This window comes from Pleurodeles waltl, chromosome 1_2 (genome assembly GCF_031143425.1).
Source record: "Pleurodeles waltl isolate 20211129_DDA chromosome 1_2, aPleWal1.hap1.20221129, whole genome shotgun sequence".
NCBI classification, from domain to species: domain Eukaryota; kingdom Metazoa; phylum Chordata; class Amphibia; order Caudata; family Salamandridae; genus Pleurodeles; species Pleurodeles waltl.
The window spans coordinates 1,150,890,698-1,150,918,193 of record NC_090437.1 but is presented as its reverse complement, the minus strand read 5'-3'; the positions used below and the strand labels follow the sequence as shown (position 1 = coordinate 1,150,918,193).

Genomic DNA, 27,496 nt, shown 5'->3' with positions numbered 1-27,496 from the left:
CACTTAGTAGGAGTGGTTTGCATTAAAAAAACAATCGAAGTAGTTCTTCGGACTGAGGAGCTCAGGCAGTGGAGATACTTCAAGTTCCATAAGAGTGACACAGTTTTTGTTGGTTTACATCAGCTCTTGTAACACTAGTAAGTGAGCTGCCAAATGTCTGTGCTCACATCAATGGTAACCATGTCCTGCATGACTACCCCTGTGGCTTCAGTTCATGCTGTAGCAAGGAGCCCACAAGCTTATACATTGCATTGTCCTCCAGACAATAAATCAAGATGACTCCATCCTTCGAGTATTGCAGGACCCCTTAGATGTCTTTATCACAATTGACCATCCAACAATAGCCCACACCCTGGCGTCTTAAATGGCATTCACCACCAATGCTTTACAGTTATCTTTCTAAATTTCTGATAAACACCAATTTGTTCATAAGGACACCTGCAGATCCCAAAACATCCCTATCCCATGTGGAGTCCCACAGGATTCCATATAGTCTCTGGTAATTTTCAACCTCTACATAGAGCCCCTTAGGACCTTACTCACAGAAAACGGCATCAAGATTCACCAATATCCACAACTCTACCTGAAAGTATCCTTTGCTCCAAAGATTCAAGCACTATTTGCACTTCATTCAGATCTGGATGTCCAGTGCAAACTTGAAATTCAAACCAACAAAGACAGAATTGTGTTATATGTCAAAAACAGAAGCAAGAGATTGCTCAAAACTGGCTCAATGCAATTAACCTTGATGAATTCAAACCCCATCTTTCAGCAAATGCTGTTTCACTTGAATTCACCTTGGATACCAACCTCTTCCAAATGTAGCCATGTATGATTAACTCTAAAATTCATAAATTGTCTCCCAGTGTAAGCAGGTATTAAGTGCGATGTCTTCAATACATGTCACTGTTCTACCAAATTAACCAAATTAACAACTATCAGTTGAATCTCAAAACATACCAACCATAAATCACTGCTTCACCACATCAGGGATTGTAATGGCACCTTTAAATGGCTAAGGCTTGGAGGTAAATCAGAGAAGTCCATGGCTCAAAACTTTGAAATCTCTCTATCACCTTCTCAGCCAATTTCTGTCATCCTTAGAGGCACACTTTTCTCTGATGAAAGACTGAAAATCTGCATACACTGGTTTATTTTCCATTGTTGTCAAGGTCCTGTTTTTGAATTTTCATTTTAGTGTAAGAACATTCAAAACAAAAAATATGTATAGTTTGTAGACTTCATCTCTGAATGTAAGGTGGCTGCTCCACTGTCCATGACCTCTCTGACCTCAAAAGGCTGCGGCAGATAGCTTTCTGGGACCCCTCTCTGTGGTCTGTCTCTTATATCTGATGCTGCCTTTCCGCCCAGAAGTTGCTCCTCTTCCTACAAGTGAGGTGACAGTGGGGAAAGGACGGGTGCTATCACAGATGTCACTCTGTAATACTTTCTAACAACTAACTAGTTGCATCATTTTCTCATTACAGGTGTGTTCTGACTTCAGAACACAGCTGCAGTAATAATATTATTGACAACCTGTTATAAAGAGATTCCACATCTTTGGATCTGTGATTCCACACTATAATTCCAAAGTCACACACATGATGCCTCTCTTTCTTTAATGTTGCAATGCAGCTTAAAATATTGAACTGCGATTGAAGTATGTATTTTGCACACACTGACATAATTTATGTGTATCAATTCCAAATGTATGTCCTATCTGAATTTCCTTTCTCTTATTTTCTTTCCATTGTAGGTATGCTTTCTATGGTTTCACTCAAAGGACATCATCCAGGCTTTTAAAACCATTGAAAGGTAATTCAGCATACTTTGCTGGCTAGCTTGTGGTTGTCCTAAACTTTTCCCTGTTCCTACTTATAATGTATGAAATAACTAATTTCGAAACCTAAGATTGTATTAGTGAACATAAACCAAATAAAGAGAAATGTGCAAATGTTCCACTGACTTCCTCCTTACCACTGGGGCATTATAGCATCTTCTTGTAGACCCAGAGTATTTAAGTTTTTAGTCGATGTAAATCATCCTTTATTGCATTATTTAATGGCGATACTATGAACATGTGTCTGGAGATTTGACTGCCATTGTCAAATAGACAACATGAGATTGCAAGAGTGCTGAAATGCATGAAAATCAGACACTGTTATGTGTGTTCTTACTGATAACCAATAATTTGTGAAGGTATGAAGTACTGGTAATGGCATCCAGAAGCAAGGGAGATGATTAGATGGAAATAAAGCAGATAAAGCATATCGACCAAATGCCATTGTCTTATGTTGCTGGTAAACAGTGATATCTGAGAAGACCGATTAGAATGTAAAAAGTTCACATGTAACAACATATGTTTGATAAATAAATATACGGTTATAAAGCCATTGTTTTTATACATTTATTGCAATGTTTGCTTTGGAAAGGGTCTGGTAATAATGTTCAGAAATTAAGGGCAATAATATGTCAATTAAGATTTGCTCAATAGAGCAAATAAGATGCTATATACATATCATTCTTTACTCGGGCTTTGCAGAGCAGTGCCAGTGTGATCTAAAGCGCAACAGTGATTTACCTTCACACACGGAATATGATTTATCCTGGAAAAGGGTCCCTTTCAAAGCAGCAAAATCACCTTGAGCCGCTTTGTGTGGTTACATTGATTGGCCCCCAGAAAATATTGTTTTGCATGTGAATTGGCGTGAACAGCACAATCCAAAGTATCTCACTCGTCTGCGACACTCTATGCATTGAAATTTGTACTGGAAATCCAAATCCCACGTGAGGCTGTGCATTATTCATGAAGCCTCATTGTGTGCCAGTTCAGGTGAGGAAATCCTCAGCAGGCCAACGTTTGGAGATATGGCACTGCCCTATACTTTTCCCTTCACTCGACGCATCTTAGTAAATCTGGGCCAGTTTGTACTAAAAACGTCACCCGTGTAGCTGGGACAACTGAGTGCATGGTGGCCGACGTTTTACACCTATGAAACACGAGAGAAAGCTGTGGTATCATGGTGCCAGTTCAAAAGATGGGCTGAACCCAATAACTCCGCAAACAACCAATGATCCATTATCCAAATACGACATGGCAAACATATTAACGTTTTCTTATAAATACATTATGAAACACCCCATTTAATATGTCTAAAAACATTTATAGAACAAATCATTGACGTGCTGTGGTCTCTATATCACAAAGTAATAAATTGTTGAATGAAGAAGTCTGGAAGTTGACCCATATTTTGGTCTCTGATGCAATCAGACGGTTTTAACACCGAAGTGCAAAATATTGTACCATAAATATAAAATAAATAAATAATTCATATATATATACACACCAATCTTGAGTTCTTTAATGTCCACTCAAAATCCACGGTGTAAAACACTCCTTTGTTGATACATTTTCATGTACAACTATATGTTAAATACGAATCGTCTCATTGAGTCTTCTGGCCAATTTGATCAGATGTATCAGTTGTTAAAAGGAAATGAGTATGACCACATGAAAATATGAACCTCCACAAAAGAATATACGTTTCTTAATCTGTTTCCAATTCTCCTGTGTCCACCCGGCACCACTAAATATAGGAACAATGACCTTGCATCCCTCTGCCCTTTTAACCTCCTTGAGGCCCTCCTCATCTACTATACAATAGGCCCAATTCCCAAAAGCATTTTCTGTGACTTACTCTTGTAGTACGTCTGTTTTACTCGTGAATTCCTGTTACCCTCCTTATATATTTTCCTTCCCTCTATTGGTGGATTGCGCTGCCAATAAAATTATGTTATGAAAAAGAAAGAACGCAATGAGAGAAAACCGCTTAGTTCATGCATTAGAGTTGGGTATTTTCGGGCAATGCACACATCCTTGAATTTCCCAGCAATAAAGCAGGCAGTCCGTCAATAGCGCTGCAATGCGCCTGGGGAAGGAGTAAGAGGAGATATAAAGATTGCTTTAACATGTTGAACAAATAACCACTCTCGGGAAATACATTTACTGGTGCCATCTCAGTGTTGGTGAGAACAGGCAGAGCATAATTGAAAATCTGTTCATGTCACCCTTTTAGTCAAAGTCTGCCAGCCAGAACAGCTGTCTGGTCGCAAAAGGCATATTGTGGACTTATTTTCTTGCTTTCTATTTGATGTTTTTACTTGTTTTAGGCTGTCCATCTAGTATTTGTACCTTCCTGGAGCATAACCTATTTACATATATCTGACTGACTCTTTTTAACCTTCCATAAATGTCTGCTTTATAGGAACATGTTTTTACTCAAAACTTTCCATGCAGGTGTGTACATTTCGTCCATTCTCTGTGTTTTCCCACTTCTTCCAACACATTTCTTTCAGAAGCATTCCGTGCGAGTACATGCATTTTTACCATTCTATGTTTGCTCACTTCTCTCAGCACATTTATTTTCTTAAGATTAAAAAAAATTGAATTTTCCACAACGTTGTCATTTGATCTGCTCTTTTGTATGTTTAAATTTTCATACAGCTCTGCCTTTTTAAATGCCTCTCCCATGTGCTTTAATTCAACATTGTATTCTCTCTTATTTGTTCATTTTTGCATCACCTACTTTGCTCTGTCTCTGTTTACTTACCTCCATGTGGGTTCCACATAGCTGCTCCCCACCGGTGCCCTCTGTATTGCCTCTGCCACTATGCACTTGTGTTTCTTCCGCCCGCTCACCGTGTTGCTTCCCCTATCCTGTTGCTTCCAAACACTCATGATTCCGCCCTTCCTGTTGCTTCCTCCACCTGCATTCTTTCAGCATCTGCTTGTGCTGTTTAACATTTTTAACCAATCCAACTTAGATCGGTAAACAATAGGGAAAAAAACACTCATGTCATTTTGTAGGTGCACACACACAAAACACACGTCATTTTGTAGGTGCACACGTTAGGTGCATGCACCCACAAAATGACTGATTTGACCACATAGGTTTTATTTTTCCTGCATATTATAAATACTGCATAGCATCATTGATGCTGTACAACACCGCTAAAACCATTGGCAAAGGTGAAACCTATTGGCTTCACCAAATCTTGCTTATAAATGGGTATTGTAAGAAACTGAAGAATTAGCTGATGAGGGAGGGGTGTTATCCCACCTCAAATAAAATGTGCAATACGTATGATGGAGAACCATAAAAGCCAATAAATAAACCTGTGCTTAACCCTCTGGTAGCTTGACACAAAGTGGTCAGGCTTAACTTAGAGGCAATTTGTGAAGTATTTTATGCAGTACTGAAACAGTATTAAAGTGAAAACACAAGCAAATTCAAAACTATTTAAAACACATTGTAAATATTTTAATAAATAAAATGAAACCAAAACAGCAAAAATCCAATATGTTGAACCAGAGATATGAATTTTTAAAGTTTAAATAAAAAATACAGCCAAAAAGCACAGATCACCAACAGCTGTCATCCGGTTGCATTAGGCTGAGTCAAAGTCAAAAGTTAGGGCCAACCGCAATAGATGACTGGTCAGAACAGGGGCCAGGATCAGACTTGGAAATTTTCATGGAGAAAAGTGGTCATCACAAGTTGTTAGCAGGGCCAGCTTAAAGGTGGATCTGAAGCAAGGCTTGATGACAGTGAGTTGTTGAAGACCAAAGTCCCGTTGCAGTAATCAGAGAAGGTGGGTAAACTCTGGTGCGGCCGAAGTACAAAGTCTGTGCCCAAGAAGGCCTCAAAATTGACCGATTGCTACTCAGCCTTGATCCCGATTAAGCCTTCTACCTTATACGTTCGGACTTTTCTGGAAGTCAGATTTCCTTCAGCGGGGCAAACTAGCAGGCTAAGACTAACCAGTGATTCAGCATCAGCAGCTATGCCTTCAACAGCGATCCCAGTCTTTGATGATTTTCCAGGCTGAAAAGTTGGCAAAATTATTTTAAGTTCCAGATTTTGCAGTTTGGACAGGAGGTGTACGCTCTCAAAACAGTTAAAGTTTCACTTGGGACTTAGTACTCATTACAACAGAGGCCAGCAGCCGGGTCTAGGACAGGTCCAGTTGGAACTGGTCAGCTAGGCAGTTGCAGGGGAGAGGCCTCTGAAAATATAGGCGTACCTCAAACATGTCAGCTAACTGATGCTTGGAATCACTTCTGGAGCCCTGTGTTTAAGCAAGCAGGTCCAGTCCTCCATCAGAATCTTAAGACAGCAGTGCAATTTTTCTTCTGATTCTCCACAGGTCCAGGAATGTTCTAAGAAGAGGTCTGTGAGCTCTACTTTTATGCCCCATGCCAGTCTGTGGGAAATTCTTTGTCCAACCCCAAAACCTCTTCTGGTTTGATTCTCCCCTCTCACTGGGTTTGGCACCACTGTGTTTAGAGAGACAAAAAGGAGGCAGACCAAGGTGTGAGTTTCACTTTCCACACTCAGAGTCCTTTTTCTAATGTCTAAGAGCAATACATATCTCACGACAAGGGAGCCATCTTTGGTTAGGTGACAGTTGGACAGTTTCTGGGAGCAGTACCGATCTCACCACTGGAGAACACTCAGGGCTCAGGAGACACCTGGACACTGACAGGAAAACATTTTCATTTTAGACAGGAAAAAGACAACTTTCTAAATGTGTCTGTTCCAAAATAGTAATATAACATCTGAATTTACCATAAAGTTGGGTTTTCAATTGCTATTAAAATCAGTTTTTAATTTTTTTTTGTAGTTGCTTTCAAATTGAATAGAATTTATTAACTGACATAGGGGGTCATTACAACCCTGGCGGACGGTATTAAAGATGCGGTAATACCGCAAACAGGCTGGCGGACAAAAAAAGGGAATTATGACCGTGGTGGAAACCTCCAACAAAGACAGCCACTTTAACACACCGCCCGCCACGGCGGTACAGACAAGCAGTGCGGCGGTCACCGCCAACAGACAGGTGGAAGACAATGTACCGCCCATAGTATCACAACCCGCCAATCCGCCACCTTTTCCGGGGTGGATTCACCATGGATATAAATACGGCGGAAACAGTTTCTGCAATGGGAAAACGCTCACCGGAACACATCCCACGAGGAAGGAGGACTCCATGGATCCGGAATTTCAAATCCTACCGGCCCTTGTATTCCTACTCATCTACGAAGAGCAACGCCGGCGCCAGCGAAGACAACAGTGAGTACTGCACCTACAACGTAGGGGAGGGGGCAGGCAAAAGTCAGGGACACACACACGCAACACCCCCACCCCCACTCCCACCCTCGCATATTACAACACACACACCAATGCATTCACAAACATCACAGTAACAACCCACAACCCCCCCGGAAGAATGCAAAGACAAAACAAAATCAGTTCAAACATTGTAATGTTTCAATATACATGTCTCAAATATATACAGATATATTATAAAATCATTCAAAAGTATATACATTACGAGAAGTAGCGCAGATAAGCACAAATCAGTGTCCGTGCACCACTAGTCCAAAAATGCATGGGCGAGGCCCACACAAGATACCTGTCCACAAACGGAGAGAACACTGCTGGGGCATCAGAGAGAAAAACAACAGGCACCTCAGGGGGAAAGGAAGGGGGGGCACCTCAGCCGGATGAGTGCAAAGCCAGATCCACGACGGGGCTCCATGCCCATTGATGTATCCTGGGGAGTGCAAAGCCACAGTCTCTCAAGTCTCTACAGTGGGTGGGTTGCCCACTGTACCATCCTGGGGAGTGCAAAGCCACAGTCTCTCAAGTCTCTACAGTGGGTGTGTTGCCCACTGTACCATCCTGAGGAGTGCAAAGCCACAGTCTCTCAAGTCTCTATAGCGGGTGGGTTGCCCACTGTTCAATCCTGGGGAGTGCAAAGCCACAGTCTCTCAAGTCTCTACAGTGGGTGGGTTGCCCACTGTTCAATCCTGGGGAGTGCAAAGCCACAGTCTCTCAAGTCTCTACAGTGGGTGGTTTGCCCACTGTACCATCCTGGGGAGTGCAAAGCCACAGTCTCTCAAGTAGATAACAGCCACCACTGGTTCTGGAGGGGGACTGGTGACAGTTGGACAGTTTCTGGGAGCAGTACCGATCTCACCACTGGAGAACACATTCATGGCTCAGGAGACACCTGGACACTGACAGGAAAACATTTTCATTTTAGACAGGAAAAAGACAACTTTCTAAATGTGTCTGTTCCAAAATAGTAATATAACATCTGAATTTACCATAAAGTTGGGTTTTCAATTGCTATTAAAATCAGTTTGTAATTTTTTTTTGTAGTTGCTTTCAAATTGAATAGAATTTATTAACTGACATAGGGGGTCATTACAACCCTGGCGGACGGTATTAAAGATGCGGTAATACCGCAAACAGGCCGGCGGACAAAAAAAGGGAATTATGACCGTGGTGGAAACCTCCAACAAAGACAGCCACTTTAACACACCGCCCGCCACGGCGGTACAGACAAGCAGTGCGGCGGTCACCGCCAACAGACAGGTGGAAGACAATGTACCGCCCATAGTATCACAACCCGCCAATCCGCCACCTTTTCCGGGGTGGATTCACCATGGATATAAACACGGCGGAAACAGTTTCTGCAATGGCAAAACGCTCACCGGAACACATCCCACGAGGAAGGAGGACTCCATGGATCCGGAATTTCAAATCCTACCGGCCCTTGTATTCCTACTCATCTACGAAGAGCAACGCCGGCGCCAGCGAAGACAACAGTGAGTACTGCACCTACAACGTAGGGGAGGGGGCAGGCAAAAGTCAGGGACACACACACGCAACACCCCCACCCCCACTCCCACCCTCGCATATTACAACACACACACCAATGCATTCACAAACATCACAGTAACAACCCACAACCCCCCCGGAAGAATGCAAAGACAAAACAAAATCAGTTCAAACATTGTAATGTTTCAATATACATGTCTCAAATATATACAGATATATTATAAAATCATTCAAAAGTATATACATTACAAGAAGTAGCGCAGATAAGCACAAATCAGTGTCCGTGCACCACTAGTCCAAAAATGCATGGGCGAGGCCCACACAAGATACCTGTCCACAAACGGAGAGAACACTGCTGGGGCATCAGAGAGAAAAACAACAGGCACCTCAGGGGGAAAGGAAGGGGGGGCACCTCAGCCGGATGAGTGCAAAGCCAGATCCACGACGGGGCTCCATGCCCATTGATGTATCCTGGGGAGTGCAAAGCCACAGTCTCTCAAGTCTCTACAGTGGGTGGGTTGCCCACTGTACCATCCTGGGGAGTGCAAAGCCACAGTCTCTCAAGTCTCTACAGTGGGTGTGTTGCCCACTGTACCATCCTGAGGAGTGCAAAGCCACAGTCTCTCAAGTCTCTATAGCGGGTGGGTTGCCCACTGTTCAATCCTGGGGAGTGCAAAGCCACAGTCTCTCAAGTCTCTACAGTGGGTGGGTTGCCCACTGTTCAATCCTGGGGAGTGCAAAGCCACAGTCTCTCAAGTCTCTACAGTGGGTGGTTTGCCCACTGTACCATCCTGGGGAGTGCAAAGCCACAGTCTCTCAAGTAGATAACAGCCACCACTGGTTCTGGAGGGGGACTGGTGCCCCGACTGGATTAGTCTCCCCGTGACAGTTCCTGTCCCGTTACTGTCCCAGCTGCACATGGGATAACGATGCTTGATGTGGCGGTCTTTTCCTTCTTCAGCGGTGCATGCCCTGTTCAGCGGTGCTTAGCAATGGCGGTCTCTGGACTGTTCAGCGGTGCTTTGCCATGGCGGTCTCTGGACTGTTCAGCAGTGCTTTGCCATGGCGGTCTCTGGACTGTTCAGCGGTGCTTTGCCATGGCGGTCTCTGGACTGTTCAGCAGTGCTTTGCCATGGCGGTCTCTGGACTGGGCATTGGTGTGTGGCATGACGGTCCCTCATTGCCCAGCGGGGCTGTTGCTGCCGAGGCCCTCTTGGGCAATGACTCTGGTGGTGGTCTCCTGACCAGTGACGATACTTGGGCCCTCCTGGGCACTGACTCTGGCGGTGGTCTCCTGACCAGTGACGATACTTGGGCCCTCCTGGGCACTGACTCTGGCGGTGGCGGTGGTCTCCTGACCAGTGACGATACTTGGGCCCTCCTGGGCACTGACTCCGGCGGTGGAGGTGGTCTCCTGACCAGTGACGATACTTGGGCCCTCCTGGGCACTGACTCCGGCGGTGGCAGTGGTCTCCTGACCAGTGACGATACTTGGGCCCTCCTGGGCAATGACTCTGGCGGTGGTCTCCTGACCAGTGACGATGGTGCTGGCGGTGGCGTCCCGGCCGCCGGGAAGGAAGCCGCCCTTCTCTGCCGTGATGCTCACACCAGGCTGTGCAGACTTCTTCTGGGCCTTCCCCACCTTTGGAGGAGTCACAGCTGACTTTGCAATCCCCCTGGGACCCCTGTGAGTTGTTTTGCCTCCAGGAGTCTTCACACGGTCCCGTCGGCCACTTTCCAACTTCAGAGCCTTTACAGGGGGTGGACTGGCAGTGCCTTGGCTCCGTGTCACACTGCCTGCCCTGGTGGCCGGTGCACTCCACACACCTTGAACAGGCACCACTGATACTGGAGGCTTTTTGGCTGAGGCTCTACAACAGGACTGATGAATTGGGAGGGGGGCAAAAAGGTCAACTTTGCAGAGGGACAGTTTCTGACGAACACTGGGATGGGTAGTTGGAGGAGGTCTGGGAGTGGAGGAAGAGGAGGTGGTTGTAGGAGGTGTCACTTTAGGTGTTTTGGGTGCAGGTGCAGGTACTGGAGGCTGTCGTGAGGTGGATGGATGTTGGGTGTGTGGGTGCCTGCGTCTGTGTACTTTGGGAGGGGGCATCACAGACACATTGGGAGAGGACACAGGGGAAGTGTAAATGGGAGTGGAGGTGGCGAGTGCAGGTGAGCGGGGTGTGGTGCTGGGTGTTGTGGTGCGAGTCCTTGTGCCTGTAGATGTAGTGCATGCAGGTGAGAGTGTAGACGAGACAGGGACGGAGGAGGGAGACGACGAGGAGGAGGACACAGTGGAGGCAGTGGATGTTGGAGTGTCTGCACGTGGGTGATGCTTGTGTGTGTGCCTGTGGGTTGTGTGGTGCCTATGTTTGCCTGAGCTACTTTTGTGTGTTGAGGTGTGTGCATGCTGGTCTGATGGTGTGCTTGGGACAGGCTGGGGTACAGGGGATTGGGTCTGGGTGGAGGAGGTTGGAGGGGGGAGACTAGAGACAGGGACAATGGCTGCCATCAGTGCTGAGGCCAGAGATTGCAGGGTTCACTGAAGGACAGCCTGACCAGAATGAATGCCCTCCAGGAATGCATTACCGTGTTGCAACTCCCTTTCTACACCCTGGATGGCATTCACAATGGTAGACTGCCCAACAGTGAGTGACCTGAGGAGGTCAATGGCCTCCTCACTGAGGGCAGCAGGGGTGACTGGGGCAGGGCCTGAGGTGCCTGGGGCGAAGGTGATGCCCACCCTCCTGGGTGAGTGGGCACGGGGCGAACGCTGAGGGGCTGCTGGGAGGGTGGTGCTGGTAGGGGAGGTGGCGGCTGTACCTGTAGAAGTGGGGCGCACAGATGGTGCCGCCACCACAAGGGAGCTCCCATCGGCAGATGAGTCTGTGTCGCTGGTTGGTGATCCGGTGGCCGACGTGAAGCTCCCCTCGCCCTCCGTCCCACTGGTGCATTCTGAGTCCGTGGTGTGGCCCTCCATGGCCATGTGGGATGTAGCTCCCTCGTGCTCCGGTGCCACTGTACCTCCGCCTGATGATGCTGATGCACAAAAGAAGAGGGAGAGCAGAAAAAGGGGGGTGGAGACAGAAGAAAGACAGGTTGAGTGCATGGCATACCGCTACAGTTGGCAGACAATACAGACACAGCAGCCCCCTGCACTACGCCGTGCTCCTGGCCTCTACAGATGGACTTCTGCACACATGGATGCCACAGGGGCATGTATACCTGTGCTTGGCACTCTACTGCGGTGGGGTAGAATGCCACATGGCCTGCATTACGGAGGGGCCTAGCCTACGTATTTCTGCCTGGCCTAGGTACACCCACAGGCCTCCTCCCACACCCAGACCCCTCCACTGCACGCAAAGTCAGCTGAATGAGAGTGTACTCACCCCCTTGTGTCTGCTGTGATGCCCTCAAGTACCCATCCAACTCAGGGTAGGCCACCGCCAGGATCCGGAACATCCGAGGGGTCATGGTGCGACGGGCACCCCTCCCACGTTGGGAGGCCATCCCCAGCTTAGCCTCCGCCGTCTTCTTGCTCCAGCGGTGAATGTCCTTCCATCTTTTACGGCAGTGGGTGCCCCGTCTCTGGTGGACCCCCAGGGTCCGGACTTCCTTGGCGATGGCATGCCAAATGTCCTTCTTCTGGTGGGCGCTGACCTACATGACATGCACAAGGAAAGAAGAGGAGTCATTACCAACTGCACCGTCGATGTGAGTGTCCCCCCTCCCTACCCTAGCCATGTGGCACATTCATTCACATGCATTAATGTTCCCTGAACTCTGCCCCCTTCCCTCTTACAACCAGCCCTCTCCACCCAGGCCTAGCCCATACAACGTGCTCCCTGTGTACTAACCTGTTGGTCTGGAGGACCGTAGAGTAGCGTGTACTGGGTGAGGACCCCGTCTACTAGTTTCTCCAACTCCTGAGCAGTGAAGGCAGGGGCCCTTTCCCCAGACGCAGCAGCCATCGTCGCTTCTAGACCGAGGTCACAGCAGGACTTGCAGTGTAGGTCCTCTGCTGTCGAAGATCAGGTATCTAGTGATTGAACTGATAGAAAATGGCGGTGACGTCTGCGGCGGTGACGTCCGCGGCGGTGCGTATCATCACCGCCGGCGCACTTCCTCATTGGCTCCTGGGACCCATAGGGTCCAATGTTAACCAATGCAGCATTGCGCCGTGGTCTACGACCGCCTACCGCGACGGTGTGCAACGGCAACGCAGTTACTCCACAATCACATTGTCCCAGTTTAGAGGTCACGCAGCCGCCATTTCAGGGGCCCACATGGCTTCATTTACTTCTGCGTCACACATAGCTAGGCCTACACTCAACACACATACAGGAAGGTTTTTGTGTTTGGTGTCGTGTTCTGTGTAACTGTGGGTACATACCTGGAAAAAAGCTGTGGTCGCTGTTGTCCTTCCTAGGCACCGTCATTTGGGACAATTGAGAAGATGGCGGAATCCTCCGGTGTACCGACCGCTGGTGGACCTGTTGACAATGGAGGATCGACATGTAATCGTCACCTACAGGTTTGACCGTGCCACTATCCAGGAACTATGTACCCAGTTGGAGCCAGACCTGATGTCACCAATCCGCCATCCCACTGGAATCCCCCCTGACGTGCAAGTGGATCTTTTCAGACAACAGTAGCCATGGCATCAGAGATGTCCCAGCCCATGTTTTCCAACGTGCTGTCCAGAGTGTTGCCTACCCTGCTGAAACACGTAAGGAGATACATCATTTTCCCTGAGGTGGAATATTTGGCTACAGTGAAAGGTGACTTCTATGCCCTTGGACATATCCCCAACATCATAGGTGCTATTGATGGCACCCATGTAACTCTGGTCCCCCCACCACAGGAGTGAACAGGTGTACAGGAACCAGAAGAGTTATCTTTCCATGAATGTACAGATGGTCTGTTTGGCAGACCAGTACATCTCCCAGGTTAATGCTATGTTCCCTGGCTCAGTGCATGACGCCTACATCCTCCGGAATAGCAGCATCCCTGATATGATGGGTCAACTCCAGAGGCACCGTGTGTGGCTATTAGGAGACTCTGGTTACCCCAACCTGTCCTGGCTATTGACCCCAGTGAGGAATCCGAGGACCAGGGCAGAGGAACGCTACAATGAGGCCCATGGGTGGACTAGGAGGGTGATCAAACGCACCTTCGGCCTCCTGAAGGCCAGGTTCAGGTGTCTCCATATGACAGGTGGTTCCCTATTCTACTCACTGAAGAAGGTGTGCCAGATCATCATTTCCTGCTCGATGCTTCACAATCTTGCTTTGCGACGCCAGGTGCCTTTTCTGCAGGAGGATGGTCCAGATGACGGTGTTGTGGCAGCTGTGGAGCCTGTGGAGCCTGTGGACAGTGATGAGGAGGAATCTGAGGAAGAAGACAACGACAACAGGGAGTCAGTCATACAGCAATATTTCCAGTGACACACAGGTGAGAACATTTTCATTTTTACCATTACATTCACTGTCACATGTCTTCCTCTATCCTGTGTGTAATTTCATAGCATTATTTGGTAATTGAGTTGTTCCTTTACATTACGGTTTCACAGGTGTGTTTACCAACGTGTGTCATCTGCATGCATCCTACAAGGACTTGTGATGTGTGACATAGGTATGATGCCTTTACAACTAGAAACTCATTTTGACACTGTCATTGATAATACATTTTACCAAATCATAGACTGACTCAACATAGTTTTGTGGTTCAAGGGTGTTTATTTAAGTGCTCAAAAATGGAGGGTGGTGGCAAAATGGTGATGGGTGATGGTGGAGGAATATCCATGGCAGAGTCCAGTCTATTAGTCTCACAGGTGCACTGCCCATATGGGCATAGGAAGTGGAGCTGGGGCAATTTAAGTATGGACAGGGTAACAAAGTGGGACAGAGGGGTGACAATCAGGGTGGTCTCATTTCCTGGCGGGGGTCTTGCCATCTTGCTCTGTCCTGTTCCTGGATCTCAAGGGACCGCTTGGGTGGTGGTTGTCCGTCTGCAGACGGTGGGGTGCTGGTGTGATGGTCCTGTGGCGGGGCGTCCTGTCCACTAGCGCCGGCGGAGGTGGTGGGCAGTTTATCATCCTGGCTAGTGTCAGGGGCCCCTTGGAGTGCCACGGTGTGCCTCATGGTCTGCTGTATGTCCTTCAGCATCCCTACGTTGGTGCCCAGGGTGGAGCTGATGGTCCTGAGCTCCTCCCTGAAGCCCAAATACTGGTCCTCCTGCAGGCGCTGGGTCTCCTGAAACTTGACCAGGACCATCGCCATCGTCTTCTGGGAGTGGTGGTATGCTCCCATGATGGAGGAGAGGGCCTCGTGGAGAGTGGGTTCTCTTGGCCTGTCCGCCCCCTGTCGCACAGCAGCCCTCCCAGTTCCCCTGTGTTCCTGTGCCTCCGTCCCCTGGACCGTGTGCCCACTACCACTGCCCCCAGGTCCCTGTTGTTGTTGGGGTGGTGGGTTATCCTGGGTTCCCTGTAGTGGTGGACACACAGCTGATTGACCTGTCCTGGGTATGGAGGTTTGGGCCCGCTGGGTGGGTGCTGTGCTGGTGTTACCAGAGGGTGGAAGGTCAGTGTTGGGCTGTGCCTGGGCAAGGGGAACCGACTGTCAGGAGGCCCACGATGGTCCGGGCTGGTCATCTGGATCCAGTAGGGCAGAGCTGCTATCGTCACCGTGGGCCTCTTCTGTGGGTGGAGTGGAGTTGTCTGGACCCTCCGGTGTGGTGACGGTCCTTCGTGATCCTGCAGGGGCATAATTATTGCATGTGTGTGTGTCATGGTGTGCAATGGGTGGGTGTGCGTGTACCCCAGTGCAAGCATTCCTGTGTGGGGGCTTGTGTGATGATGGTTAGGGGTTGTTCTGGGTATGTGCAGTGAGCATGCTTTAGTGCTGGGTGTCCATGCTTAGTTGTGTCATGCAGGGCTTGTTGTTGGGATGTGTGGTTTGTGTTCTTAGTACATTAGTGAGGAGTTTGAGTGATAGTGGAGGGGGTGAGGGTGGGGGTGTGTGATAGCATGCAGGTAGGGTGGGGGATATGATAGTTAAGATTAGACTTACCAGTGTCCTTTCCTCCACCGACTCCTCCGAGGTCCTCAGGATGCATGATGGTCAAGACTTGCTCCTTCCATGTTGTTAGTTGTGGGGGAGGAGGTGGGGGTCCGCCGCCAGTCCACTGAATCGCGATGTTGTGCCTAGAGACCGCTGAACGCACCTTCCCCCGTAGGTCGTTCCACCTCTTCCTGATGTCCTCCTGATTTCTTGGATGCTGTCCCACAGCGTTGACCCTGTCGACTATTCTGCGCCATAGCTCCATCTTCCTGGCTATGGATGTGTGCTGCACCTGTGAGCCAAATAGCTGTGGCTCTACCCGTAGGATTTCTTCCACCATGACCCGGAGCTCCTCCTCAGAAAACCGGGGGTGTCTTTGGCATGACATGGGGTGGTGTGTGTGATGTGTGGGGCGGTGTGAGTGTAGATGTGTGGTGATGTGTAGTGGTGTGTGGTGTTTTGTGCGTGGATGTTGTGTGGGTGATGGTGTTGTGTGCCTCTGTGTAGTGGGATTGTCTATTCTGTGCTCTCTCTCTGGCCTTCGTCTCTATTTTTTGGTCGTAGGGGTTTGTGGGTGATGTGGGTGTGTGTTTTATATTGTGTTGGGTGTGTGGGCGTGGTGTTTGTATGTGTATCAGGTGTGTGTATTTGGAATTGTCCAATGTGGCGGTGTTTTGGAGATGTGTGTGTATTTTGAGCGCGGCGGTGTGTACCGCCAATGGAATACCGAGGTTGAAAGACCGCCACGTGGATTCGTGGGTCGTAATAGCATGGGCGTGTTTCTGTTGGCGTGGAGGTGGAGGTTTTGTTTTCGCCAGTTTAACACTGACCTGTGGTGTGGCGGACTTGTGTGGGTGACTGAATTTCAGTGGATTCCGAGATGTGGGTCATAATAGCTGTGGCGGAATTCTGCAGCCGCGGCGGTGTATTGGCGGTCTTCTGCACGGCGGTAAGCGGCTTCTACCGCCAATGTTGTAATGACCCCCATAGTGTAAACCAGTGTTAACCTGTCTAAGAGCTTGTCTTTGTGGGTTTTCACTGCCAGGACAACATAAAATATGCATGTCCTACTTTTGAACTACAATGCAACCTGCCGGAAGGGCTAGGTTAAGGGTGACATGTAAGATTTAAAAATAAGGTTTAGGCCTTGCAAAAGGTTTTATTTGCCAGGTCTAAACAATAGATAAAAACTGCCCACCCAAGCTGCATACGCAGACCTAGAGACAAGTTTTACAATGCCACTTTAGTGGGCGGAGAAGTGAGTGATAAAGTCCATAGTACCATTAATTGCATAGGCCATGGAAACATATAGTCCCACTATACTGGGTTCTTAACAGTAAATTAAATGTGACAATAGGATTTAAACCAATTCCATCATTTTTAAAGAGAGAGCAAATATTTTTTACCACTGGTTATCTGGAGTAAAGTGTGGAGAGTCCGATGGTCAACAATCACTGGTTCAACTGAAGAAGGAAAAAATCTGGTATGATCCTGCAGTAAGGCAACATTTCCAACAGCTAACACGCATAAATCCATACATATGGATGGTGACATGGCTTTGCATGCCAAGCTCTCAACAGCAGACTTTAAAACCATCGATTTGAATCAATGAAGTGCATAATCATCTAACTTGTGTTTGAATGTAAAGTATAAATGCTGTGCTTAAATAATCTTGCTTAATTTAGCACTCAATAACTTTTCAAATATCCTTGTCACATTTTGCAGTGTTTGTGATTTGCAATTTTAAATACTCTTTCAGCCTAAGAAATTCTGCTCGCTGTGCTAAAAATTCAGATAGCTTGGCTGAGTTTCTATGCCATTTTTCTAAGGGCCTTTCTTCTGGCTCCAAACCAGTCTCCATACTTTAACTTTTCAGCATTCACTACAAATTGCCCTTTAAAAAGGCAACTACTTCAACAGTTCACCTCTCTTGTCCTACTAATCTTGTTGATTCCATCAGCACCCTGTATACACGTGAAATTATTATACATACATTTAGGATTAGTCCTGGGACATATGTTTGTTACGCCAGCATAATCTCATGTAATTTCTGGCATGATCGAATGATGCTTGTTCTGCAAAGTTCCTGGCGTTACACCAACAGGCCATGTTGTATGATTTTAGGTTAGTTTGGATACAAATCCAATTGTAAAACAATGTGAACGAGCAAAAGGCAAGCAGTTGTTGTTCATGGCACTTGTGTTTTTTGGGGTATATGTCAACTCGGAATGCATCCACACATCCATTCAAGACATATTTCATGATAATATATAGCACTAAACTCGAGATTAGCATTTTACATTATTTTGCAATTGGTTTCTAAAATGTCATGCAATTGCACAGAAGGAAATTGTGCACATTTCATAAACCTCCTTAGGATGTAATAAAGACTAGTATTTTAAGATGCGGCTTAAAAGGTGGGAAGAATATCATTCTATCATCAATGAAGTGCCAAACGGGTTGGTCATATATTTGAGGTAGTGCCATGTCCACAAGAAGCTTGTCAACTAGTAAAGGACTGGACTCTGGTTTAAGGTATGGCTAAATACAGCTTTAGCTACTAACAGGCAGAATGTTGAACAATAAAGAACTAAAAGCCAGACTAAAGAGAGGGGCTTTGGCTCCACCCTTCTCACCATATTTTGTATGGGTATTTGATCAGCAGTTCTGTTACTTCACCTGTGAAGTAGTTCCAATGTTCATATATGATAGATATCCTGGTAATGCAGAAGCATTGTCAAATTGAGTAGAAAAGTTCTTTGCATGGTGTAAACAACACTGTAATTAGTGCAGGAGGAATAGATTGTGACCTCTGTTACAAATACAATTGGAAGGGGTTTCACATTTTAATTTAGTGACAAAAACATATGCAAGAGCTTTACATTATTAACACCAGGAGACCTTCTTACACAGATCTCTAGTTCAGCAGGGGATAGAGATGTCTTTTTGCCATTGGGTATATTTGTGATAGTGTATTTGGTATATCGTTGTTTACAAATTCAATTGTTTTAAAGTAAAAACATTAGATGGACATCTATTTATCAAATGTACTGTGCAGTTTGCAGAGCTCTGAAGTTCTCACCCATGTACCTCCCTCAGTAAGCCTTGTACTTCTTTGTCTTGCTACTTTAAAATTTTAGTTTAAAATGCCTACAAGTTAAATTTTATATTTAAGTTTGTTTTTATTATTGTTTAATATCTTAATTATTTTATTTAGTTTTACATTTATTGTACAGGCTTATTAAGTTGTGTATTCATGTGTTATTTCCTAAATTTAGTTATAGTACAGAAAATGCTAAATAATCAGGTTAGGTTGTTTGGGTTTATATGTGTTTGAGTTGGTAATGGTAATGTTTCAAAAATATGTTTTTTTCTTGTAATTTCAAATTTAATAATTCATTTATATATTTCTCACACAACATTTTAATATTAATAATCTTAATTGTTTCATTTTTTCTTTTTTTAGGGGTTTTAGGTAGGTAATGAATACAAAATGTTTTACATTTCTATTTTAATGTTTTGATATTTTGTTTTGGAAAAAAGTAATGTTTACTTTTTTCAATAGCTAATTTTTAAAACATTTTGCTCATAGTATTTATTTTTTTAGTTGTTGTGTTTTATAGGGGTGTTGGGTGGGTAGTATATGACAATTTTTAAAAAATTTCTCAACAATTATATTCATATAAAATCATGATGGGGTAATTTTGGGGTTTTATAGGGGTTTTGGTTAGACGTTGTTTTGAAATTACTTTTAATGGTATTCTCTTTAATTTAGTATTTAAATATAACTGTTTAGAGATGTTTTAATCTGAAATTTCAGAATTTTGTATTTTATTTTGTTTAGTTAGGCAGTGTAATAAAAACACTATGTTAAAATTTTGGTTTGAAAGTTTGAAATTTGTGGTAAGTAAGAATTTTGTTAATTAATTTTTAAAGCTTTTTGACACAGAGAATGCAGGTTTCTTGAGAACGTTTAGGTGGGTAATATTTTAAATCATTGTTAAATACTTTTAATTGTATTTATCGGTTATTTACTTTAAAGAAAAGACAGTTACTTTGGAGTTGACATCTGTTTTTATTTTACATATTTATTTTCGAAGTTGCTCGATTTAGTTGGTATTTAGGTCAGGGATTGTTTTAATTTCTTTAATTGTTTATGAGAATATTATTTCTTTTAAACTTTACATTCAATTATTTTTTAGAAATCATATTATATTATTATTCTACCAATTTTTTTTTTTTGTTGATTATTAACAACAAAATAGTGAATTATGTTAAAAATTGATTTTTATTTTAGATTTGGATTTTTTTTTTAAACTATCATATTTTAAAAACATTTATAAATATTAGAAAATAACTTATCCCCCTGCCCAGCACCCTTGGAATGGGCACTGTTTGCTAGGGTAGACAGTGCGCATTCCGAGGGTACAAATTCCGAAGGTGCTGGGGGCACCCTCTGTGCGACAGCATTGGCCTCGGCTCTATGAGGAACCAAGGCCAATGCCTCCACACTGTTTCCACCAGGCTGACCAGTGGACACCTCCAATACAGGAGTTACTGCCAGTCAGCCTGGTCGAAACATTGTAATAGACTAAGGGAGAGACCTCTACCTTCGCGGCGGTCTCCTTCCCACAGGTCTTGTGGGCCGACGGTCGGCCTGCCAAACTCGTATTGAGGCCCTAAGTGTTAATTCAGGGAATGTAATTATAGTTGTAGAATGTGTATTATTAAATGAGGGGTGGGAGTACTCCACAAGGAATAAGGCCACAAACCTGCCAAGATAAATCACAGTTTCTGTAATTTAAACCTGGACACAGCCACCTGGAAGCTATGGCACAAAGCAGATTGGCTTAACCTAGGAAAATATGAAAAGTATTTACCCGTGATAAAACAGCTGAACAGTCAAAACACAACACAAGAAAAACCCTTCATCTAATTTGGAAGAACAGAGAAATATTTCATAACCAAAATTACATAAAAATGACAAAATTACAATAAAGGGAACTGGAAATGTGCTTTTTATAGGAATTAGAAGAGACAATATTCCATCAATGACCAATTATTGGCAGATGCATAACATATGGTATAAATTGTAGCATGTTTCCATGAACATACCCTCACATTAGTGATGTCAATTACTAGTAAATTTTCCATTTTGATCTAGAAACCTTCAATAGCAACTGGTTGGCTTACTGAGATGTGCAGGTCACTGGCAGAACTTTGCCATCCTGCTAACTAGTAGTACTCAGGAAGACCCTGTGGGTCTCCACTTCAGCTATGATCATTACATGATACTCTTTTAACCAGTGCATACATAGGTCAACCCCAGCCCTGGACGTGAAGAACACATATCCAATGGTGCATTCTGGTACATTTAGAGCTTGATTATGAGTTTGTTGGTCTGACCGCCATAGTGGCAAAAAGACCACCACATTGGCAGTCATACAAGGTACACAGGCAGGTCTGCTAAAAGCCAGCCAAAACATCCAGACCACCAGTACTGTGGAGGGTGGGAAATAGGTGGTCTGACCACCAGCACTAACAGCCCGTCGACCAACCACCAAATGTATTGCAAGTCTAAAGTCGCAGTGGCGGTCAGCTATGGCGGTCCACCAATATTGGTCAAAACCACAGTAGTTCACAGTCACCAAAGAAAAACATACTACCACATTGGATGGATTTGAAAACAGCACAGCTGACATTCATTGCCACACTAAATACACCTGCAAAGGACACTATAAAACATCCCCTTCACACAACACAATCTTTTGCTTCTCCAATGCCAAACACAGAAGCCAGAGCGCATATCCCACACCCTCAACACACTTCCATTTCCATTTAAATCCATTTGTACTACCCAACTCCATGACTTAGCATCACCTGTTAATTTCGTCCTTTTCATTTAATACCACCTTGTCACCCAGAAAAATCCCTGTTTCACAGATGAAGAGTTGAGAGTCATGATCAATGAAATCATAACAGTAGAGCTCCAATTATTTGGAGACCAAATCCAAAACACTGCTATCACCAAGAAAATGGAAATGTGGCAAAGGATAGTTGACAGAGTGAATTCTGTAGGCCCCACCCTGCGCACAAAGGACAACATCAGGAAGAGGTGGAATGACCACAGGAGGAAGGTTCATTCCATGACATCCAGGTACCACTTACAGGTCCAGAAGTGTGGCGGTAGTCCCCCCTCCTCCCTTACAACTCACATCATGGGAGAAGAAAGGCCTTGGCCATCCTACATCCTGAGCGTTTGACAGGAATACCTGGGCGAGTGGAGTCTGGTAAGTCAAAATATCTCAATAAATGTATTGCCATGCATGCTCACTGCTCACCTTTTGCCACCTTAACTATCACCCCACTCACCAGCTGAGTGCTCACCCTTCCATAGAGTCCTGTCTAACATCTCACATGTGAAGTAGACTCACCTGGGAGAACAAAATCTCTGTATTGTGTGTGTATTACAGGGGTTGACAGTACTACAATTCCGCAGGCACTGTCCCACAATTTCAAAAACCAAAACAGTGTATCCTACTCAAAATTACCTTGTTTGTCAACTCCCCATTGAAGTGCAATCACCTGAGAGGATGACATTTGTATAGTGTGTGTAGTACAGGCACTGACAGGACCGCTAAGGCCAGAAGGCACTGCTACTGTCACTCTACTCAGCGACCACAGTGTCCTCTGATTAAATATCGCTTGTCCCTAAACTCCCCATTGAAGTGTACCCACCTGCGAGGATGGCCTCTGTATAGTGTGTGTGTAGTACAGACACTGACAGGACTGCTAAGGCCAGGAGGCACTGCTCCTGGCACTACAGACACCAGAACAGTGTCCTCTACTGAGACGTCCACAGTAATGTAAAATCTCATATGATGTGTGCTCACTGGGAGAGTTGGCATCTGTCAGGTATTGGAGAACAGTGAGAGTGACAGGATTGCAACTCACAGCAGGCACTCTTCCCCCGACCCCAAACACCAAAACAGTGTTCTCCCTCAAAAAATACCATATCATAATTGAAATGTACTCACCTGGGAGGAAGCCATTAATATAGTGTGTGTATACAGGGAGTAACATGGCTGCAACTCACAGGAGGCTCCCTTACTGTCACTCCACCTACCAATCAGTGTAGACGTGCAAGTATACCCTTCTTTGGGACTCCACACATGAAGTACACTCAACTAGGGGGATTGATATGGAACAAGTGCATTAAGTACAGGGAGTGACATGACTGCCAAGGCGAAGAGGCACTGGCTCACCTAATCCAAAAACAAGCCCAGTGTGCATCTGTCTAACTATCCTTTTTCATTTACTTGTAATGGAAGTTTACTCACCTAAGAGGACAACCTATGTATACTGTGTGTAGTCGCTGGGGCAACATGACTGAAATTTCCAGGACGGCCAGTTCCTATCCTCCAATCACCAATCAATCAATCAGATATTTTTAGAGCGCGCTACTCACCCATAGGGTCTCAAGGCACTGTGGGGAATGTCCTCAGGGTTCAGTCAAAGAGCCAGTTCTTGAGGTCCTTCCTGAATTGAGGTAGTGATGGTGACTGTCTGAAGTGGAGAGGTAATATTGCACCTGTCTGAGGCAGAGAGGCTGTATTACATCTGTCTGTAAACTCACAAATGAAGTTTACTCACCTGGGAGTGAGCATGAGACAGGTCATGGAATAGTCTGTAATGTGGATAACCACCTACATCTATCTTGAGCAGCTAATCCAAGATGTAAATATTGGAGACAGGAATGACAGTTCAACCTGTGTTCAACTTACAAAATAACCCAATGCCTCAAGATGCATCACCTGGATGGTATTGACAGCATACACATTCACAATGCAGTGACACATGATGACTACAATCACACATACAACACAGTACAGGGTCTGCCTGCATAACAGGCAACTAGTCCTTGAAAGGTTCAAAGTCATATCCTGCCCAGCCACATTTTTTGCCTGCACTGGTGGCAAGATGCAGCTCTCTGCCATCCTCCCAAGTGTTAATGAACATATACATTCAGCAGCTGGTTGACTGAAGTGGAATTGGTATGTTTCACAAATGTCAGGTCAATACATTTGATAGCATGTGTACCGGTCACATAAGGAAAACACATTCACTCGGTTGACTGTTATTCAACCACCTTCCATTTTCTATGGTAGTAGAACACTGGGCTTTGGATTTTTTATATCCACAGTGACTGATCCCTTCACTTTCCTTTTGTGTGGCATATCAGTATTATTTTCCGCACCTATGTGAATAAACTCACCTATCCAAAAATCATCGCTGCTTGCTTCTGTTCCAAATTTTGAAATGTTGAGATGTAAGCCCATTTGATGCACATCAGGAAGATACAAGATAGTACTGAAAGGAGGGACATGTCACAGGTAGTGTCATGCTGAGTATTAATAGCAGCACACATCCTCAGCTACAAAAAGGTCATACAAGATCATTGCTGACAGAATGTGAAAGGAGAATTCATGGTTTGCATTTGAAGACAACATATCTCAAGGCCATTTGATCACCCTCTTGAAACAATTAGCCAAACACACCACATCAAACCAGTGTATTGTGCACTTCCGACTTCCAGCCACCCACTGTCCAAGCTTCTTTGGCACAGGACTCATACACTCTAATTCTGTGACCAACATTACCTTGATGAATTTATGTCCCCTTTCTATGTCAGACATTACACGAAAAGCAATTTATTGCATCTCCCCAATTCACAAAAACGTAAGTAAACATAACTCATTACAAATACATACATATAGAGCCAGAACACAATAATGTAGCAAAATGGCATCTTTTATTACAAAAAAACATATCTCCTAATATTACATAAATACATAGTACATGAAACTGTAACATAATTCATCTAAATTCATCATTCATTGTTCAAGGGTATCACAGGCTCCCCATCTCAATCAGGGAAACAACTAAAACACCAACATGCACTGTCAATCAATAATAAAAAGAATATTTGCATACAACAACACGGGACTGTGAAAACCAAAACTGAAAATAATTTAAGTATAAACCAAATCACATTCCATGGACAATGCAAATATCCATTAAATAATATTGGCCTCACTTCTATATTGGTCAGAAATCACTAAGATATATCCATAAATGATCAAGGGTGTAGGCATAGCCCAGTGCTGCTACTGCAGCTCGGTGTTGGCACTGATGCACATTACTGTGGAATACTATAAAGTTGCAGGGACCACATTCCTCAGGGTGTAACTTTACAATAGAGGGAGAAGGACCTCAAGTCGCTCAATGAATCCTTGGTGAGAAAACAATAATTGGTGCTATTGCACAGAAAACAAAATATAAAGCTTGCTAGCACACGAAGGAATAAAGTACGGGGAATACTGCACTCTGATTTCAATTAGAAAAAGGGACTACCGTGCTAGTCCAATAAAGATGAATAGATGTTTAGTAAAATAGAGAGCACCGAACTGGACATGTGGGGAAGAACAACAACGGATGTTGCAACCACCTCAAAACAGGGGGGTCTCCTCCTGGATAGGTCAGAATAATACTGGTTGACTAAAGTACAAGTAAAGAACACTTCCTATGTCAGAACAGCATCAGATACCTCCAATGTCAATGTAACTTCTCTGAAATGCCAACATGAGGATGTCATGGTGAAGGTACCTGGATTAAAATAATACAAGGAGTTTAGTTTGGAAACATATACCTATGACCAAAACTGCACATCAAATGTCAGTAGATACACTTACTATGAGACTAATCCAAACCCAGCAGATAATCAAGGTAGTGAAATGTTTATGTCTGACTTAGCAAGCAACCCTTAGCTGGATGCTTCAAATTATGAGATCCCCTGTCTCTTGTAAAAACAACCTACTCCACACATCATGACAACTACAGTTCCTCACATAGTCACAGTAGTGATATCACATTACATACTTACACTCAGGTAAAGTAGTGATTGATGAGATCTGCCCGCAAGTCTTCACCTTCCTCCTCATCACTGTCATCCTCACTTGGCATTTCAGGATTCTTACCTGGTGGCAGTGCTAGCTCCCCCCCATGTGGGATGTATGGGGTATTCCTCCGAAGGACTATGTTGTGGAGCATACAGCAGGCCACAATGTTCTCACACACTTTTTCAGGTGAGTAGAGGAGGGCTCCACCTGTCTTGTCCAGACACCTAAATCTGGCCTTGAGGAACCCAAAAGCCCACTCCATGACACGCAGTGTTCTTGCATGGTTATCATTGAAGTGGACTTCCCCTGGCGTAGTTGGATTCTTCATAGGCATCAACAACCATGGATGGTTTGGGTATGCAGAGTCCCCTGTTATGGAATGAGACATATGTGCAACTATGGGTCCCTCTCATTGCAATTGTTGCAGCAGACATAGCACACACAAAAACAGAACATATGTTACCAACCAGCCAGGCCCTCTCTGGGTAAACTTATGGCATCATGAGAGGGATTGCACTGTTCCGCATAATGAAGGCATCATGGACTGAACCCGGAAAATTGGCACAGACCTGTGAAATGTAGAGATCCCCAAACAAACAACTTGGACATTGATGAAATGGAAACCCTTTCTCTTGCAATACACTTGTTCATCGCCATGCGGTGGGACCAATGCAACATGTGTACCATCAATGGCTCCCACCATTTGTGGGATGTGTGCCAAACCATAGCAGTCAGCCTTCACATGGGCAAAATCCTCATATTAAGAAAACCGCATATAGCTGTCCAGGTGTTTGAACATTGCCGAGAGTACATCCTTCAAGACCATACTGAACATAGGCTGGAACATGCCAGCAGATAGGGCCACTGTATTTTGGAAGGAACCTGTGGCCAGGAAGTGCAAAACTACCATAACTTGTGCAATGGGTGGTATTCTATTTGGATGATGAATGGCAGGCATCAGATCTGGCTCCAGCTGATGACATAAATCCATGATTGTTTGTCGATTCAGATGGTAGATCTCGATGATGTGAACCTTTTCCATAGTCTGAAGGTCTGGCAATGGATGATAGAGAGGAGCTTTTCTTATCCTTCTCATCCCTGGGTACATAGATATGAAAATAAATCAGTAGTGTCCCTTGCAACATACAGGATGCATGCCAATGTTAAAATGTGACAAGGCAGGCATAAAGATGTGGACATGATACACCAGACACATCACAACTGATAATCACACAGAAGTCACATGTTACCCCCCTTGCTTTTCCACACATGTGTACAAATCATGTGTCTGGTCATCACCAATTTGAGCATTATAAGTGCCACTCGGACTGTGACTTGATGTCCCAAGCTTTAAGATGACCTTTAGGGGGAGAGGTGCACCCCAATGCACATTGCTATACATGCCTAGCGGTGTCCTACAATGGTGTTTGAGTAGTAGGACCTACATGACAAGACAAGACATGCACTTTTTGCAGCAAAAAACAACATTTTTGGAAGAGTAATGCATTTTTTGGAGCATTATAAGGCATTTCAGGCCTCTAACATGGTGGATGCCGGACATACTCCACTGGACATTAAGGACCGCCCACGACTGCCGGTGGAAGTCGTCATGGTGGTAGGCAGTTGCAACCGCAGCGAACACAGCCATAGGCTAACATTGTTGCCAGTGGTGGTCACAGGCCAATGACTGTGTCTGTCTGCAGTGTCGGCTGCGTACGTGGTGGACGTGACCGCCATGTTCTGCAAAATCCCTCACTTGATTCATGACACTGCTGCCAGGAAGACC

At 45.0% G+C, this 27,496-nt stretch overlaps 1 protein-coding gene across 1 annotated transcript in view; it reads left to right on the top strand.

Moving 5' to 3' along the window:
- LOC138248881 (proton channel OTOP1-like) overlaps positions 1–27,496 on the top strand; it is a 317,938-nt gene that overhangs the window by 221,709 nt on the left and 68,733 nt on the right. Inside the window, exon 4 of the mRNA XM_069202863.1 lies at positions 1,757–1,815. Within this exon, the coding sequence (XP_069058964.1) occupies positions 1,757–1,815 (59 nt within the window). The remainder of the gene's footprint in view (positions 1–1,756; positions 1,816–27,496) is intronic.